Below are 21090 nucleotides of genomic sequence, written 5' to 3' on the forward strand. Positions count from 1 at the left end.
ATAACATCATTTCCTATCTTCTCAGCGACAGTAGCAAAAAAAATAATAAAAATGTCTGATACATCTTTTGAATTATTTATAATTTGATTTTCTTAAAAAAAAAATAGTCTTTTGCCCTTAAGAGGTAAAATGGCAAAATAGAAATTCACAACATATAACGGTTGAAAGCACTAGGCCGGTGTAAGCATATTGCAAACGTCCCAGGAAGTCAATAAACAGACAAGCAAACATAAATCAAAACCAATTAGTTTTATTAATTATTCAATGTTAGTTGCAATAAAAAATGTAGGTAAAGCAGGAATACAATTCAGTGAAGCGACTACGATCAGTGGCGGATCCAGAAATTTTCATAAGAGGGGGCCCACTGACTGACCCAAAAGGGGGGGTTCCGCTCTAGTCACGCTTCAGTGATTCCCAATAAAAGCAACCATTTTTTTTTCCAAAAAAGTGGGGCGGGGCCCCCTGCCCCCCTCTAAATCCGCCTCTGACGATGTCTGGTACGTATAGTTTCCAACTGGCCGGCCACTTCATTGCATTCATGATAAATTGGTCACTGGAAGTCAAAGTCAGTCAGGATTTCACTTAGGATTTAGTGTCCATGGATCCGTTCCAGAGAAACCAATAATTAAGTACGAATACAAAATAAACTGACCTAGGGAGTTGTCAAAATTTTGGTCATATTTGTTGCTGATTTGAAAATATTACAGCAAACATATCAATCAATCAATCAATCAGATTTAAATAAGTTACATAAAAGAATAGATTTCACGATTATATAAAACAAATCACTAAAAATTTGCAAGGACTTGTTAATGATTTTCGCTCGAAATTCTATTAAAGGTCCTCCCGAGGAAACAAAGTGATCACTGGTCAAGTTACTTCACGTCAGCAAGGTGCTCGTTGTGTTAGTAGAGGGCGCATTGATCGTAATTAATTCAATCTCATATTCATTTCCATATCGAGGCAAGTAATCTTTATTTGTCATGGCGGGACACTGAAGCGCACATGTCTTCCCATCAAACACAGTTCAGAAACATAGATTACATGTAAGTATGAATTAAATAGAGGCCTTTTTCGATACTTTGTGACTTATTTTGTCAATTTTTAAAAAGTTTTCTGTCAACACTGTTGTCGATTTCCCATGAGAAATGTAAGTTTCACCGGGTCCATTGTGCGTTTTCAAAACATGGCGTTTTTGTTATGTGAAGAAACAATGATATTAGGTGAAAACATGTATTTATTCTTAGATCGGGTACTGTTTCTTGATCTGAAATGATGCAGAGGAATAACAAGAAGCTTAAGTACAATTTTCTATATTTTTGTCTAGGTTTTCTTTGTTGTCTTGCAGAAATTTATTTTTAAAATTAACAAGTTTTAGACATGACCGAGCAGAGTTCATCTGTTTTGAGACATTTGATTGGTCGAGACAAGTGTGTCACTGGATGTTTATACCGACTATTGTCATACATTTTAGGTTGTAATTTAATTTAGAACAAAAGATCATGAAAGTTTATCTATTGTTTCATTCTTGAAACACTATTAAAACCAAGTTATCAGTGTTGACAATCTAAGTATGATTTATTTAGAGGAAACACTAATCATAAAAATGATTAATCAGCTGATTCAACGAGATGAGTCATTGATCCACCCAAATGGTCAGTAACCGTCCAAATAACAACCCCCAGATTCTAGGTTATTGTTCACCAGGGCATTTCATAACTATCTGTTTACTATATTTAAATTGGCTCTTACAGTCAGTGAGTACAATGTTAAAGGGTGGGTTCCTTTGTCACAACAATCTAGGTTAAATATAGAACGTAGTGCTTCCTGTCTCTAATAAACAATAAACAAAGAACAGCATCAGTCATCAAGGAAAAAATAACACTATAACTGGGGAAATAGTAAAAGGATAGTAATACAGATTTGTGATTTGAATTTATTATCATGGCTATTAGTTATGGAAAACAAAATTGTTGACATTAATTACATTGACATTGTATATGTGGGTAAGTAGATTTAGGGGAAAACACATTTTGTTGGTGACATAATCTCAAGTGATTAAATAATGTGACTATAGTGATTAGGTCGCTAGGGCATAACAATTGTCAGGACTGACAGTAACTTAGAAAGAATAAGTTAAAAAAAAACACTATGCCTCATTTATAATAGCTATTAAGTTGCAGAAGTTCTTTATAAATGGTTGTTGTCATAATTAATAATATCGGAGATTGATTCAAAATATTTTTAATTTATTAGGCCAATTATAATTAATAGATTGATTTTCTTTCCCACACGCCCTGATATTTTATTATCCCTCGCAGCATCGTTGCAGATGGGGGCATATAGGTTAACGCTGGTCTGTCTGTATGTCCAAATGTGATGTCATACATAATACTTAATACCACAAAACTCAGATCAACTTTGAATTGTTGTGGTGTCACTTTTACCATCTAGAGTTATGCCCCTTTATAACAAATGGAAGAAATTCTGAATTTTTCATTCTCTTCACAGACTTATGTTTGCCTCAAGTAAACACTATGAATCATATACACAATGCTTATAACCACAATACACATTATCCAGTTTGAATTTTGGTGGCGTCTATTTTACCATTCTAGAGTTATACAGTAGATATATTAAGATGTGGTATCAGTGCCAAAGAGACAACTCTCCATCTAAGTCACAATTTGTAAAAGTAAACCATTATAGGTAAAACGTATGGACTTCAACGCGAAGCGTTGGGTCACACCGAATAGCAAGCTATTGATGGCCCAACAAATTACTAGTGTAAAACTGTTCAAACAGGAAAGCCAACAGTCAATTTAAAGGAACCCTAATACAAACGACAAACACTGAACATCTGGTTCCTGACTTTGGACAATGCCTGTTTTCATTTTTTATTTCCATTCTCTGCATCAACCAAATATTATAAATCTTGCACACTGCTTTATTCCAAAAATCTCAGTTGTATGCAAGCAGGGACATCATGTGTATCCCATCATGGGATGTCTTCGATTACAGATTACTGTCGATTACTTGGAAAAATGTAATCAATTACAATCGATTACGATTACAGATTACGATTACCCCATCCCTGATCCCATGGACACATCCCCCCTTTTTAAGCTCACCTGACCTTAATTTTTATACGATTTTGTAATCTTTTACAAAAATCTTCTGAAACTACAAGGCCAAATTTAACCAAACTTAGCCACAATCATCATTGGGGTATTTAGTTTTAAAAAATGTGTCTGGTGACCTAGCCAACTAAGCAAGATGGCCGCCATGGCAAAAAATAGAACATAGGGGTAAAATGTAGATTTTGGTGTATTTCTCTGAAGGGTAAAATGTAGATTTTGGTGTATTTCTCTGAAGGGTAAAATGTAGATTTTGGTGTATTTCATGTAGATTTTGGTGTATTTCTCTGAAACCAAAGCATTTAGAGCAAATCTGACGGGGTGAAAATGTTCATCAGATTAAGATCTATCTACCCTCAAAATTTCAGACAAATTTAACAACCTGTTGTTGGTTTCTGTCCCTGAATTGGTTATTTTAAGGGAATTTTTGGTTATTATCTTAGATATCATTATAGTATCTGATAATATCTAATATCTCATACTATTAATTATGTTTTAACCTTATTTCACATGATTTACAAAGCATCAGTAAATACAGGTGAGTGACACAAGCTCTTGAGAGCCTCTAGTTTAAAATCTACAATTTCTAGATTTTGTGTTTCCGCTGTTGGTAACTGCACTAATAATTATGTTTTATACTAAATTTCGTATTGCGAAATATTGACATGGTTTTCTATTCCAAATGTAGGATAATGATACGTCTGTTTTCATTTTTCTTTTCGGTTCTCTCTGGTTGATGACTTGATGCGCATGCATCTTGCACAAGAATCTTCAAAGCACCAACCATAAAATTCTCTATACATATTTGGATTTCATCGTTCTCCTCTGCACTCGATTAACTTATTATTTATATCAATACTTGCTTGATTCTTGCTCTTCGTTTATCATTCATGGTTATATCTATCTGATGTCTGTAAAGTAGCTGGCAGGGCCATTCTGAAACCCTGCTTCATTTTATTTATGTTACAAACATATCTCAGAAAGCCAAGGCGAACTGATGCAAGTAATCTAGAAGAGATCAACCTTGCACATATTTGTACTGATTGAATACTTGTTTGTAAACTGATGCTATGAAAAGCTCATACGATTTAATATGACAGATTTAAAATGTATGATGTGTCAGTTCCTTTAGAGTGGAGCTAACAATATTGTATTCAAAGCTCCAACTACATAAATTGGTAGTTTAATGGTCGCAAATACCCCTTTTACTGCCAGGGCTCTGCTAATGCGTGCCCAGTAAACTTAATTTGTCACCTTCAAATCACCAATTGATGTGGTCAGAGGTTAAGATACAATACAGTTATCTTCTAATTGTTACCCTTTTTAAACTAAGATTTTCACTTGTCCTGACTAATTAGGCAACCTTTATTTCATGCCCTACTTACTTTCCTCTTACCATTGTAGAAAATGTAAGGAATTGATGAGAGCAAAGACATATAATTTACTTGTTGAATGCATGTCATTCAGGCTCCTAAATGCAGGTGCATCTTGTCAAATGACCAGACTTGTCCCATACACATACCTAATGTACATTTAGAATTTTAGATCTAAACTTAACACTACATTTTAACGTGAAAGCTAACCCTAAAACCTGAGACGTTAACAAACTCTAACCATACACAGATCTGTAGGCTTTTTCTGAAGTATAGGCCTGGTAAAGTAATGAAGGCTAAAACTCCAGTGAACGTGTTCATCATAGAAAAGCATATTATTTTATTGATGTAGGCCATTACTCAACATGTAGTGTTATATATAGTGTTTCTCCCTGGCATGTATAGAATGGACAGACACCATGCCCTTTTCTTTTCTTGATAAATGTCACCTTGCCCTTTATATACGACAGCAGAAAAAATAAATTGGGATCATATAATGGTATGATGTCATTGTCGTCATCCAAAGACCCATTTGGTGTCCTGACAATAACTTTAGTTTGTGAATGGATCTCTAAGAAATTTAATAAGAAGGTTCAATACCACAAAAGGAAGGTTGGGATTGATTTTGGGGATGATGGTCCCAACCGATTAGGAATAAGGGGGCCAAAAGGGGCCAAAAACAAGCATTTTTCTATTTTCAGTATATTAACTTATGTATAAGTATTTCAATTGCTCTGAAATTGTACCACAATGTTTAATACCACAAGTAGAAGGTTTGAATACATTTTGGGGGTTATGGTGCCAACAGTTTAGGTATTTAAAGGGGCCAAAACTAGAATTTTTGCAGTTTCTGGACTATTACTTGTGTAAGTGTATGGATTTCTCTGACATTGTACTACAAGATTCGATAGATCTCAAAAGGAAGGCTTGGATTGAGTTTGGGGGTAATTATCCAATTCATGCTGGAATTGGGGGCCAAAAACAAGCATTTTTCTAGTTTCCAGACAATAACTTTTGTTTAAGAATATGGATCTCTCTGAAATCGTACTACAAGGTTCCATACTACAAAAGAAAGGCTGGTTTTGAGTGATGGGGTAATTGCTCCAAAGGAGGGGGGAGGTTCAAAAAGTTTGGGGGTGTCCAATTTTTTTAATGGATTTAATTAATTTTTTTACTATTTCAAAAATTTGATCACAATCCAAATTCAGACAGAATGAAGTTTGAATATTGTGTCCACAACTGTTCAGGGTTCAACCTCTGCGATTGTTTCAGGCTGCGTTCAGCGAAGCATTTTATTTCCACTTCTTTGGATGACACCATTGTCTCGAAAATGCCATACATAAATAAAATTTCATGTCTATAGGTGCCCTTTTTGTCATTAAGTCTGGTGCAGAGATTATCTTAGGAGGATCCAAAAGCTGGGTCCCCCTTTTGTGGGAAAAAAATTGGTGATTATATAGGGATTCACTGAAGCATGACTGGACCCCCTCCTCCTTTTTTAGGTCAGTCAGTGGGCCCTCCTTGCAAGAAGTTCTGGATCCGCCACCAATTTTACCTATTACAATGTATATGTTCACTCACATGACTAGGTCTCAGATATTATACCCTTTATAATTCCACTTAAGTCTGATAGAGAGAATACACTTAAGGTTTTGTGGGTTGTTAAGATTTTGTTGTTGAATTAATTCATCTTTTCCCCATTATGTAATGGCTTTACAACTTTTATATCATTAGAAAGGTATACACATGAACAAATTAAAATGACCAGGATATGTGAGTTTAATTTGTTATAAAAGGGTTGAGATGAAGAATAGTAATCAAAACACTTATAGTCAAGTGTGTGTAAGGATTTTGTTTAGTGAATTGATAAACCATCTTTCCCCTGAACACATGTTTTTAATTTGTCCAGCATCTTTCATTCGGTTGTCTTTGTTCAATAAACTGTTAACATCATCAGCCAACTTTCCTGATAATATTAATTATTGATAAATGAAAGCATTGTAATTATTCATAAACATTGTCACTTGATAAAAAAATGTTATGCTAACTATGTCTTGATGCTGTTAGTGAATCAGAGAGTTCTAAACAAAGAATCATGACTCACTCTTTCTCCTGAAAATAGCACAAAGAGAGATTGAGTCATGATGCTAGTTAACCAATGTTAAAAAGGGTAGAAATGTTTAATCATAAAACAGCTACTTTCACACTTAATATGCTTTAACAGGAACAATTGAAATTGAAGTGATTTTACCTTGATTATATAATTAGTTGTACTTGAGACCATTTGTACATAATTACTAGTATAAAAGGAGAAGAAGCCATGTTTTGCATATACACACATATATATATACATGTATATAATATATATCAGTAAATGGAAAGTGCAAAAATGGAATTTAGTAAAAAAAAAAACTAAAAAAAACCATATATAGACCTGATTGGGGTGTATATATATTAGGACAGGTGCTTTGTTCAGTTATTAAAAACAAGGAAAATTTAAGAAGGTGGAATATTTATTCTACATTTCTCTTTGTCTGGATCAGGAATATGATTTATAGTGCTGCATGACAGCTGTCCTCAGTTCAAGCAGATGATCCTTTTACTGGTATAAATAACTTACATGTCATTCGGTAATATTTTGCCGAATTACAAATACTGAAAAACCAAAATAAGCTGCTTTACTTGGGATATTTACCCAATTTATACATTTGTATACCTCAAAGAATTAACTTCTAAACAGTGTCAGTGGCTTAAATCATAATTAGGGGTATGTAATGTTACCTCAATTTAACCAATACACATTGAGTAAAATTTGAATGAATTATGTTCAATTGCATTATGATATAACCTTAAACAAAATAAAAAAAAATATGTCTTGATAATAAACATTTAGCCCTTAATAGAAATTAAAACTATTTAAACTATTTACGTTATACTGACGTATACATGAAACAAGGACACTTACATCATTAAATCAGGGGCTGATCCTTTCTTTTCCAATTGTAACGACCCCAGTCCCAGTATTGCACAGGCTTCCCTAAATATTGGACCATTGGACATATATGTTGCAGGCTGAATAAATATTTTATGATTTTGACGATGTCTGCAGCCTTTTGATAATTTGTCGTTTGTTGAATATTAAATTTCATGGGCCTACTTCGATTTATCCAACTCGGGTTAACTCTAGTTGAAAGGTCAGTGCTAATGCGCATGTTCGCAACCGTTTCGAATCGAAGTCAAAACTCTTCCATCGAGTTGACTATTATAATGTAGGTGAAAAAAAAAAGTTTTTTGCTGAGCATTAAAATAAAAAAAGAATATTACATACTGTAGTGTTTCACAAAGAAAAGTCCTGATCCTGTTTGCTTTTGAAAAATAGTTTGTTAGTGAGTTAAAAAAAAAATTATAACTTTGAAAAATCGTTCAAAGAAAAACAATTAATTTCTATTTAATTCCAACCACCACCGACAGCTGATAATAAACTCATCATAGATACCAGGAATAAAATTTAACATTTACACCAGATGCGAGTATCTTCTACAAAAGACTCATCAGTGACGCTCAAATTAAAAATGTTATACTGAAAGGTCAAATAAAGTACGAAGTTGAAGAGATTTGAGGATCAAATATACACATGAACAATATTGGCTGATTCCGAAATAAATAAATAAATTCCCCTTGTCAGCTTTATTCTTCGGCTGTATTTTGTCAAATACCAGTTTATTTGTATCACTTTTATTTGTTGCAACTACTTGACGCCATCTTGAAACTCGACTAAACCTGCCCTGACCCAGGGTTGATGTCGAGTTAACTCAGGTTGGTTCAAAAGGTCAAACTCGGGGGGTTCGGTTGTCAGTCGAGTAAACTCCATAGACTCTACTAACCCGAGTTGGACGAATCGTAGTAGGCCATGGTTCACCTATAGCCATGACAGTTGGTATCCAACAAATGATAATGAATCCACAGTACATGCATCTATAGAACGATAAGGCATGGAAGGATTCATTCCAGTAATAAAAAAGTAACATATGCTGCCTAGAAGGGGAACGCTTTATTATTGAAGAATTGTTATGATTCTAAAGATATGAATACTTTTGTGAAATCCTGATTGCAAATAAACCTACATTGTAAATAAGGATGCTGAAAAGGTTTAGCAGATCAGACATCCACATAAATTATTTTGTTATTTATGTTGGGTTTTTTTTGTAGTGTTGTACTTTTAATTTGTGTCAGGTAGTCAAGAGTGAAGATATTTCAGGTGTATATGATATATTTTTCTTTTTATTTTCAGTAAACTGAACAAAAGTTAGATAGAAAATAAAAATCGTTATGGCTTCTCCAACTCCCTCACAGAGTGATACTGTCACTACAGCATCAACCACCTCAAACTCCTCAGATAGTGAGATGGAAAATGCAGGACCCAACACAAGATGTTCAATTTGTCATGAAACATATACCATACCTAAAGTTCTTACATGTTTTCATACATTCTGTCAACCATGTCTCGAGAAGACACAAGAAGTAGCGGATAAAATCACATGTCCAGAATGTCAACAAGATACATACCTTGGAGGTCAAGGTTTAACTGGACTCCTACCTGATTATGCTGTCAGCAATCTCCTTGAAACGAATGCATTAGATACGAGTGCCTTACATTGCACAGGCTGTAAAAGTAAAGATACAAATGCAGTGGCTAGATGTTTTGATTGTGCAAACTTTCTCTGTGCTAACTGTGTGATGGCCCATCAGTTCATGCACTGTTTTGAGGGACATCGTGTGGCCAGTTTAAGTGAGTTGCAGGGAAATAAAGAGGATAAGACTGAGAAATCAATATACTGTCCCCGACACAAAACTGATGTCCTCAAATTCTTCTGTAAAACATGTCAGCAACCCATCTGTAAAGAATGTACTGTGTTCGATCACGGTCGAGGACATGACTGTCAGTTTATTATGGATATCGGTGAAAAACAACTAGAGATGATGCAGCATATTAACAATGATGCCAAACTTAAAGCCAACGAGCTACGCATGTCAGCAAAAGGAATCGAACATCTCTCAAGCCGTCTTCAAGTTCAGTATCACAAAGCACAGAATGATATCAACGATACATACAACTTTTACAGAGCCATGTTAGAAGAGAGAAAACAGGAGTCATTGAAAGAGTTAGATCAAGCATACAACACCAAACAAGTGGCCATTAGTGGCCTGGCAACCAAAATACAGGACAACATAGATCGGTTGTACCTTGGTTGTGAATTCTTGGAGAAGATTTTAAAGTATGCCAGTGTTACAGAAGCCCTTCTGTTCAAGAACCTTGTTGAACAACGATTCCACAACATGTTCAACTTTTGTCCAGATCTGAACAACCAGTCATACATAGATATTGAGTTTGTGTCTAATTTCCAGGCCATTACTGCCGGAGTACGTAATACCTTTGGCTACATCCGTGAAGGCAATGGTGATATGAATGGACCAGTACAGAAACCTCAACCTATTGCAAGGCCTAATGGGCTGGTGTCCACTTCACCACCTCTGACCAATGGTCATAACATCTTTGAAGCTCCACCATTGACCAAGGAGTTTGGTTCACAGAATAGTTTGGTTTTCCCAGCAAACGATACCAATATGTATGAGAAATGGTCCAATGGACTGGACATCTTTCAGAACGGAATTGATGTATTCTCAACTAGTGCTGATCCGCTGTTTGACTTGACAACTAAACTTAATTTGAGCGGGCTCTATCCACCAAAATCTCAGATCAAACGACAAAAGATGATCTATCATTGTAAGTTTGGTGAATTTGGAGTGATGGAAGGACAATTCACAGAACCAAGCGGTGTGGCTGTTAACGCGCAGAATGACATCATTGTTGCTGACACAAATAATCATAGGATTCAGATATTCGATAAGGAAGGCAGATTTAAGTTCCAGTTTGGAGAGTGCGGCAAGAGAGATGGACAGTTACTTTACCCAAATCGAGTTTCTGTCGTCAAGTCATCAGGTAATGATAATAATAATAATTCTTTATTTTAAGAGGGTTACACAGTTAGCTATAAGACTAATCTTCCATGAGGCCCTCATTGTATTTTATGAATTACAATGAAATATAACCAGTGATATTGTTTGCCTCAAATTACTGCCGAAATTTGGCCTTTTCCCCCTAGAGAAAATTCCCAATTACTAAAAAAAAATGGCTTTAAATTCCTCCCAAAAAGTTTTACATTTTCCCCAAACAGTGTTGGCATTGGTAGTAATGTTTGTAAATATCGTGTTCATGTTATTATTTTTATTTATATTAGAAAGCACTTTTGAGATCCGGTTTTTTGTTCAGAATCATCATGGTGTTTGTAACACATGTAGTTTTCAATGCATAAAGTACCATCATTGCTTCTGTTTCTTTCCCCTCTCCGAAAAGTACCTTTCAGGTTGAAAATGTCTGACAACCAAAATATACATGAAAAAACAGTGCAAAAAAGACAGCAAAGGTTAGCAAAAAATTGGAGATGTTTTTAGAATAAAATATACAAATTTCCCAATTTCAATAAAAAATATGCTTTTTTCCCAATAAAAAACAGTAGAGATATTTTTGAAAAACGACAACAATATCAACTGTATAACAAACAATTACAAAATATCAAACAAACACTCATAGACATGAAAAAATGAAATACAAAATTGTTATGAAATATTCAATTTTCAAAACAGATAAAAATTACAAATTCATATAGTATTGGCATCATTCAAATTTTCTCAATAATACATACATCTTATAATGTAAGATTGAGTAAATGTTTGAAAATTATGCATTTAGAATTACACAGCTTCTTATATGTTCCAACAAGTAATTTTTATACGACCGCAAAATTTGAAAAATTTTTCGTCGTATATTGCTATCACGTTGGCGTCGGCGTCGTCGGCGTCGTCGTCGTCGGCGTCGTCGGCGTCCGAATACTTTTAGTTTTCGCACTCTAACTTTAGTAAAAGTGAATGGAAATCTATGAAATTTTAACACAAGGTTTATGACCACAAAAGGAAGGTTGGTATTGATTTTGGGAGTTTTGGTCCCAACATTTTAGGAATGAGGGGCCAAAAAGGGCCCAAATAAGCATTTTCTTGGTTTTCGCACTATAACTTTAGTTTAAGTTAATAGAAATCTATGAAATTTTGACACAAGGTTTATGACCACAAAAGAAAGGTTGGGATTGATTTTGGGAGTTTTGGTTCCAACAGTTTAGGAATTAGGGGCCAAAAAAGGGCCCAAATAAGCATTATTCTAGGTTTTCACACAATAACTTTAGTTTAAGTAAATAGAAATCAATGAAATTTAAACACAATGTTTATGACCACAAAAGGAAGGTTGGTATTGATTTTGGGAGTTTTGGTCCTAACAGTTTAGGAATAAGGGGCCCAAAGGGTCCAAAATTGAACTTTGTGTGATTTCATCAAAAATTGAATAATTGGGGTTCTTTGATATGCCGAATCTAACTATGTATGTAGATTCTTAACTTTTGGTCCCGTTTTCAAATTGGTCTACATTAAGGTCCAAAGGGTCCAAAATTAAACTAAGTTTGATTTTAACAAAAATTGAATCCTTGGGGTTCTTTGATATGCTGAATTTAAAAATGTACTTAGATTTTTAATTATTGGCTTAGTTTTCAAGTTGGTCCAAATGGGGGTCCAAAATTAAACTTTGTTTGATTTCATCAAAAATTGAATAAATGGGTTCTTTGATATGCCAAATCTAACTTTGGATGTAGATTCTTAATTTGTGGTCCAGTTTTCAAATTGGTGTACATTAAGGTCCAAAGGGTCCAAAATTAAACTAAGTTTGATTTTAACAAAAATTAAATTCTTGGGCTTATTTGATATGCTTTATCTAAATATGTACTTTGATTTTTGATTATGGGCCCAATTTTCAAGTTGGTCCAAATCAGGATTCCATATCAAGTATTGTGCAATAGCAAGAAATTTTCAATTGCACAGTATTGCACAATAGCAAGAAATATCTAATTGCACAATATTGTGCAATAGCAATTAATTTTCAATTGGAGTTATCTTTCTTTGTATAGAATAGTAGTTGATAATATATGTTGGAAATTTGCCAGACATGACTATGATGTCATTTTCTATTTTTATTTGCCAATAACTTTATGTAAATGACTTCATTGGAAATTTGCCAATATAAAATGTTGCTGATGAAGCTTTTTTTCCTTATCTTATCTAAAATGTTTTTAGATAATGTATGTTGGACATTTGCCAGACATGACTATGATGTCATTTTCTATTTTTATTTGCCAATAACTTTATGTAAATAACTTCATTGGAAATTTGCCAATATAAAATGTTGCTGATGAAGTTTTTTTTTATTGTTTTATACAATAAACAATGTATATTCACTTTTACTACCAACCAATCTTTACCATTCAGTGATAACAAGCACTTTATTTTACATTTTAATATTTTATGATGTATTTAAAAGAGTAGTTATTGTTGCAAACTCCATTAGAAATTTGAATTGATATCAGTTTTGGAAAAAGGGAAACGGGGATGTGAAAAAAAAGGGGGGGGGTTAAATTTTTCTCATTTCAGATTTCATAAATAAAAAGAAAATTTCTTCAAACATTTTTTTGAGAGGATTAATATTCAACAGCATAGTGAATTGCTCAAAGGCAAAAAAAAACTTTTAAGTTCATTAGACCACATTCGTTCTGTGTCAGAAACCTATGCTGTGTCATGATCAACTATTTAATTTTAGATTTAAAAAGTTTGAAGAAGAAATCTTTAATTGATTTGTAAAATCTTGACATTTGTTTTGTGTAAAAAAAAACCATGTAATGTCAAAAATTTGATCACAATCCAAATTCAGAGCTGTATCACGCTTGAATGTTTTGTCCATACTTGCCCCAACTGTTCAGGGTTCGACCTCTGCGGTCGTATAAAGCTGCGCCCTGCGGAGCACCTGGTTTAAATCTTTTTTGAATAAGGTTGATTTTTTTCAGGGATATTGGTAAGTTATTCCATACTACATGTACTATAGATCCTGAATATAAAAAAGATTTCTTATACAACTCTATATTGGCTTTTGGAACTTGTTAAATCATTAAGACTATAATATTGGTTTAATAAAATTAAAATTATTTCTGCCATTTCAGGTGACATCATTGTTACTGAACGAAGTCCAACCCATCAGATACAGATATACAACCAATATGGACAGTTTGTACGTAAATTTGGAGCAAATATACTTCAACATCCAAGAGGGGTTACCGTTGACAACAAAGGCAGAATCATTATCGTAGAATGTAAAGTCATGCGAGTCATAATTTTCGACCAGTTTGGAAATGTCATTCACAAGTTTGGATGTTCTAAACACCTAGAGTTTCCAAATGGAGTTGTCGTGAATGACAAAGAAGAGATCTTCATCAGTGACAACAGAGCTCACTGTGTTAAAGTTTTCAACTATCAAGGTGCCTATCTTCGTCAAGTTGGAGGTGAGGGTATAACCAATTACCCAATAGGAGTAGGAATCAACAGTGCTGGCGAGATTCTGGTAGCAGATAATCATAACAATTTTAATCTCACTATCTTCACCCAGGATGGACAGTTAATAAATGCATTGGAGAGCAAGGTTAAGCATGCCCAGTGTTTCGACGTGTCCCTGATGGATGATGGATCGGTAGTTCTGGCGAGCAAGGATTACCGCTTGTATATTTATAGATACGCTCAGATTCCAGGATTAGGGATTTGATTCATGAAGGAAGCCAATTAGTTTGAAGTGTTCATTGGACTGACGCGGATATCTGACTATTACTGGCAGTGAGTAGCATTGTTTACGAATAGTTTCCAGTTAAAGAGAAAGTGAAGGTCAAGATGTCAAAGCAGATCTGTTTAATTATACTAACAATTCAGGACACTGGATTTCTGTTAACAGAGAATACAGTATGTTGTTGTTTTTTTTACTAGCCAATTATGAACTAGTCATAATCATTGATATATTTTTTGTTTGTCAAATTTTACAAGAAAAAAAGATGACAGCCATATTGGCAAAAAACTGACATTAATGTAATGAGCATATCTAATGCATGTCAATTTTTGTATGATTTGCCTAAGTGGCTATTTTTTCTAATGCATGTGATTTTTTTACTGTTAAAAGATCAGTATTCAGTACAAATGCCTGTCGATCAAACTGGTAATTATATATATGAAATTAGAACTGTATTTTGATGGCATGAGTTTCTTTGTAGCAGAAGTCATTCTTGTGCTATATTTATGTGATAGCCGTGTTTTTTGTTGTGGCATTCATAAATTTAATTTGCCCGCTTTGTAATTTTTGTATGTTATCAAATTATTTGCATGGTGTTGACAATTTAGATATTTTGTGTTATTTTATATATATCTGTTTGGTTACCATGGTTACTATAATTATTATTTTGTTTAATATTTTCCTTTAGTTAATTGTTGGTGTTTTCAAGATATTATAATTTATGTTCATATAGATTATTTACTTGTTCAAAGGAGTTACTCCCCTTTGAAGCTACCTCAAAGTAAACTTTACTGATCAAAAGTCATTAAAAAATAGTATTAATTGTAAACAATTACATTTAAAAGAAAAAGGTACAAAATCTGCTTATTTTTAAATAGACTATTCAAAGATATGAATATAGGTGAAGATCAAATAAAAGCTTTTTCTACCCATATTTACTAGAAATTGTAGAACAGGAATGTAATTTACTAAAATACTTTAAAACCATGTTAATTGTGAAGGTAATGATTAGAATCTAATTTTTAGCATGATCTGATTTTTCTCAATGCAATTTAGAAAATATGTGGTTTAAAACTGTACTTCATTTATATATATTAGGAATCTGTTAAAACATTGCACATGTTGAATGACTGCCACACAATTTATTTGTTTTATTTCATCATGTGCTAGAACAAGCACGATTTTAATAGCTTTAATTTATTTGTGAATTTGTGCAATGGGTATTGTACCATATTTTGTTAGCAAGTTCTTAAAATTGTAATTTTAAAATGAAAAATGAATGAAACTTAAAATTAATGACCGTCTCAATAAAAGACAAGCCTTGAGACAAATACTCTACTTGAGACTATTAAATGTACAAACAAGATGTTTTCATTATATAGGTTGCTGGCATTAATATTATTAAGTGGACAAAGTCGGTGTTTTTGTACAAATTTTGATAATTTTCTAAGATAATTTTTTAACGTTTTTTGTATTGATAGTCCTGTTATTATATAAGTGTATATTTGATATACACTGGGAAACAAACATGCATGCCATATAGTCTATTGTTGTCTTTGAAACAAAAAACAAAAAAAGAAAATACAAAAAAATGCTTTGTGCTATATAATCAGTGTTTAAACATGTTACATGCCAGAAATGGTATAATAACGTTAGATTTTTTAACGTGTTGTATAATTGTAACATGATTAAGGCTGATCATGAGACGTGGGAATTTTTCTTGCACTAAAAAATGAGATAAAAAATTGTTACAGTAAATGTTTAGAAAAAGGATAAGTCTTTAAGGATTACAAATTTATTGATATTTAAAATTAATATATCTCATTTAGCAAGAGAAATTCCTGTTGTCGGTTGTTGCTCATAATGAATTGTGTTCAGGGCGTGAAATATTTTTCTATAAGTTAGCTGTTATTGTTGATAGGGGTTGTGTGTTACCATGGTGTCTTCCTACAAATCTCTATTCATGTTTCCATGGTGATTTGGAAGAACAAATATAATAAAGTTGTTAAAAAGTATCTATCCATAAATAGACTGAAGAATAATATAATTCATTTTTGGAAAATTTTCAAAATTCATTTATATTTTAAACATTTGCCTTATGTTCTGAGAAAAAATATCCAATAAGATACATTTCAGGTTTTGGCCATGGAAAATGAACACTGGTTGTACATTGAACTGTTTTATCTAAGTTACAGTTTATAACTGTGAATTCCTTTGTATTTAATGGGTACCAGATTACAATTCAACAATTAAAGCCAAATTAGATTCTTAAGCTCCAGTCACAGTTGACAACCAGGGGCGGATCTAGCCATTTTAAAAAGGAGGGTTTCCCAACCCAGAGTAAAGGGGGGGTTCCAGCTATATGCTCCCATTCAAATGCATTGATCGGCCAAAAAAAAAGGGGGGGTTCCAACCCCCGGAACCACCCCTCTGGATCCGCGCCTGACAACCATTCTGTGGATTACATCTGTAAAATTAAATTTGATTGGTTGACAACTTGAATTAAAAAATGAATTTATGGAATTATGAATAAGGGAAGAAAAGGTTTGATATGCTTTGTAAATACAGGCATGTTAAGGGTAGCTGTTAGATTTTTTTGTTGAAATTGGTATCCTTTAAAACTTGTGTCTTCGCAGTTACGGTTAATGTTTTTCCAAAAAACACTACAGAATAATACATGTGAGAAAGCCTTAATATTTTACAACGGAAATTTTTCGTCAAAGTGGAACCACTCTGCTGTTGTTATTCGTTATAATTGTGCTATTTTGACAAGATTGTTTTTTGTTATGTAACCAGTGACTTACATGCACTTGTTTGCATCATTCGGCTGGTGCTCAAAGCATCCTATCATATTCATCGTAGACTTCATCAAATTTCTCTCTGGAATTGTCTCAAAATAATTTACCAAAGGGTTTTACCAGTTTGGTTTCTGGATTTTCCTTTTTTGAAAAAATAGTTATGTTCAAACTCATGTTTTGTAAAGCATTTTAGCTTAGAGCTTGTTGATTTCTTCAACACCAATTTGAAACTGAGAAGCTAAATTTACTGAAATTTTAGACAGAACAGAGACTTTAAAAGCTTTATGTTAATATTTTTTTTTTATCAAAATACAGAATTCACAAGCCTTGTTAAGTAGACCACTTTGGAGAAAAATAAATTTCGAGAGATAAGATTAAACTTTCCACCTAAATAAAAAGTTAAAAGGATATATGAGAATCAATGTCCATATTAATGCTAGATAAATTGATGTTTTGTTTCCAGAGAAAAATCGTGTATGAACATTCCCATTAAAGCCACCACACCTTTCATTAGGAGATCGACCAATGAAGTGAGGAGTCACTCATAATCAGAGATTTAAATAATTGCCTCAGTTATTTTTTTGTTGTTATAATTTATTTTGCCAGTTGTTATTACAATTATATTATTCATTGCTTTATTTATCAATGGATGTTTCCATGGAATCAGTCGTTAAGATGTTTCCATGGAGAATGTCAGTAGATGTTTGTTGTTAATATATATATGAATTCCATGTTTCTTGTAAGAGTTGTCTCATCTTATGTTTCTGACAAGAAGGATCTGCTATAAACTTTTCATATAATCTGCACATCCCGATGTAATACCCGTACATCTTGTTGCATCTATGCACAGAAGTGCATGAATAAATTAGAAGGGTTATTCTTTAAAAATAGAACAAAATCTATAATTTGTGTTATAAGTTCAACTTGGGAAGTTAATGACTATTTAGACTTTATGTTTGCAAGTCTCCAAAAATAACAATGATCCTTAACTAGAAACTTCACAAAGGATCAGTTGAGGTGCTCCCTTGGATTTAGCATTGAAACATAAATTCTATAAAAACAAAAAAGTAATGCCTTTATGTTATATGCATACCATGGTTACAAGATTATTTAACCACTAGTCCATACACAATAGTCGGTATTGAATTAGTTGAGGTAGTTATGGAGATGTTTCCATGGAGTTAATTGTACAATAGACAAGTGCCATTTTAAATGTTTGGTTTGTTGTTTTTTGTTTATTTATTTTGGAGTGTTATGGTGAATGGTTATAAAAGTGTCCACTTTCTTGTCAAATCTTCTTCATTGCTGTTGTTATACATTACTGTAGTATAGCCATTTATTCATTGTATATATGTTATCTTAATTGTCCCATTAGTGGTCTCCCCTGTATAAATGTATGATAATTGTTTCCTTTGATAAGAACTCTTCTTATTAAGAGAAAATGATACATTTTATTTAGAGAAGAGGGTCATGAAATTAAAATGTGAAATTTAGTTACTTGATCAACCATTAATTGATGCTTAACATAAGTTTTTAAAGCAGGAAAATACCTGTTGCCAAGGTTACAGGATGACATAATGGGATAAATAGGGTAAAGATTGTCTGTGATTTGTGTGTGAATTGATGACCAGTATATTTTTTACTTCAGGTTATTTTATTTTTGTTATTTCAAAAAAGATAAGAAAAATCATTATACGGAAGAAGCAATTATAAAGCAATATTCACTTTGATTTTGTTAGTCCCATATTTTAACTTGAGGAATAGTATCTTCCGCTACAAATAAGGTACACTATTTCTAAAGTGTTTCTCTTGTGTTACATTTAAATCCATATCATAATCAAGTGACTGTTAATTGTTAAAATTATTTGATGTATACAGGCTTGGGTTACCATAGTTACTGTTACTAACATGGTTGATTGTGTAAACATCTGTCCTAGCATATCGTTTAAGTTTGGTAAAGAAAAAATGGCTGAGTCCTGTCGTGGGTGTTGTTTAAGCTTGTTGATAAAAATAAACATTGGTGCAGTTTCTAGTTACATGTTTTGATATGAAAATGGTTGATAAAACCTACAAAAAATTTCGTTAATAAATTGTTGTTAATATTTTTTACCAGTCCGAAGATTGTTTTGATTGGTCAGGCTATAGAGTTTGAGTTCATGCTTGATAAGGTACAAATTTGATGTATATCCTATATATTTTTCAAGGGAAATGTGTTTTTTTCTGATATTTTTTTTTCAAGTTAGATTGTTGACCATATATATATGTTGCTATTTGATCTGCTAAAATTACCTTTTTTTATTGCTGTTAACATAAGGGGCCTTTCTTTGTTGAATCTGACATTTTTCCATACTTGCCAAAAAAAAAAGACATACAAAAGTATAAAAAAAAACGTTTGTAAAGAAATGGAATGTAATGTGCGATTTTTTTGTATGAGAAAAATGTCGAAAATTTTATATACTTATATATTTAGGTAGAACGTTTTAGTGTCAGTGCTAATTGTTATTACGTTGTGTTGTTTTTTGTTGTTGCATCATTCCATTATCCGTTGCTAGGAAACATTTTATAAAAATTCAGTTCTATACTTTTTCTAGTAAAAAAAATTATTGACAGGAATTATGGTTTGCAGTAATGATAGTTTGAATCAGACAGATTTCTACATTTTGTTAGAGCATTTTCGAATGTTTTGAGAAGAAAGATTTAAAATTTTGTAATTTTTTGGGAAACATATTGTAATACAAATTTTTTTTTTTAAAGTTAATATGAAATCTTTTTAAGGTCAAATTGTAATACAAATTTTTTCTTATCTTTATATTAGAAAAATATTGAACTTTTTTTAATTTGACTTTTTTAGGTAAACAATATTTGTAGAGAATAAAATAAAAACTAATGAAATTTGAATTTTTAAGTATTTATACAAGATAATTGAGAATAAATTGTTTTTTACAAAATCTGTTAAAATTTGATTGCTGTAATTGCTGTCAAACCTTTTCTAAAAATTTTATCTTGTGGAAAGTTATTGTTTGAAAAAAATGGCAGTTAGGTTGCATGGTCCTACCTTGGAACCTAATAAGTTTGTATTATTAGAAGTAAATGTGTTATAAACTGACTGAATGTGAACTTTAAAGATACTAAAAGGAAACAATTAAGATGTTTCATAAAAATTAATATTGAAAGGGGTTTTGCTTTGAAATAAAATATTTGGCATATGTATTTATCTGAATTAAAATCCAGGAATAGAAAAAAAATGAATAGGAAAAAAGTAATTCGATGAAGAAATTTGGAAATATACAAGCATTTTTAATGATCAGTTTATAACATATTTTCTTGGTGTTAATTTAAAAAATGGCACAGAAAGATTAAATTGTTTGAATACTTATAAAATACAGGTATAGGGGTTCACCCCTTCAGTTTTGTCCTATACCTCTCATCATTTTACACAAATGAAATGACCTAGTTATTGAACTTGTTTGGATAATGGTAGTTCAATCAGCCTATATGCATTAAATTTACCAATCAATCAAAGATGCCAAAAGTTGCTCCATTTAAAAGACAAGGGAAGGTTAAACGGAATACCCTTTAAAAAAGTGGTAATTTGTGGTTTTCTACATCTGAACCTAGTCGTTAATAAAATGTTAAGAATGTTTTTTGTAGTGTTTCATCTCTCCTTGTTTCCTTGGTTACTCGATAGTTAGATATATATTACATATATAGATATAACATGTAGATTTATTATAATAATTTTTATCAACATAATCATTTGTTGAGAAAATACTCAATTTGTTGAACCATTTAAACTATTGGTTGTAATCTTGTTGTTGCTTTTTACTGTAAATCAAAACTTTAATATTATTTCAAAATTTTGAACGTTTTGTAACTTAAATGAAAGAAAGTGTGAATTAAAGCTTTTACAGGAGAAGAATTTTGAATTCAAGAGTAATTTGCTTAAATTTTAAATTTAAGATTTTGTGTCGGTGAAAGGCAACAATAACATCTATTTTTCATCATATATAACATTTATA

General features: G+C 32.4%; 1 protein-coding gene across 2 annotated transcripts; it reads left to right on the forward strand.

The window, feature by feature from the left end:
• Nucleotides 1-760: 760 nt before the first annotated feature.
• Nucleotides 761-20316, forward strand: LOC139484559 (protein brain tumor-like). 2 transcript variants are annotated; one of them, XM_071268314.1, is made up of 3 exons: nucleotides 761-1046; nucleotides 8802-10511; nucleotides 13663-20316. In XM_071268314.1, exons 2-3 carry the CDS (start codon nucleotides 8840-8842, stop codon nucleotides 14256-14258), a joined length of 2268 nt encoding a protein of 755 aa, XP_071124415.1. In that variant the 5' UTR covers nucleotides 761-1046; nucleotides 8802-8839; the 3' UTR covers nucleotides 14259-20316. The 2 variants fall into 2 exon arrangements, with proteins under 2 accessions (XP_071124415.1, XP_071124416.1); XM_071268315.1 differs by lacking the exon at nucleotides 761-1046 and adding an exon at nucleotides 1764-2006 and having other exon boundaries at nucleotides 13663-15637.
• The last annotated feature ends 774 nt before the right edge of the window (nucleotides 20317-21090 follow it).

This window comes from Mytilus edulis, chromosome 8 (assembly GCF_963676685.1).
Source record: "Mytilus edulis chromosome 8, xbMytEdul2.2, whole genome shotgun sequence".
NCBI lineage: Eukaryota > Metazoa > Mollusca > Bivalvia > Mytilida > Mytilidae > Mytilus > Mytilus edulis.

Excerpts from the sequence above, each read along its gene's own strand:
- LOC139484559 (XM_071268314.1), top strand. The coding sequence starts at position 8,840 with ATGGCTTCTCCAACTCCCTCACAGAGTGATACTGTCACTACAGCATCA. Across the intron at positions 10,512-13,662 it reads TTCTGTCGTCAAGTCATCAG|GTGACATCATTGTTACTGAA; the intron begins GTAATGATAATA and ends CTGCCATTTCAG.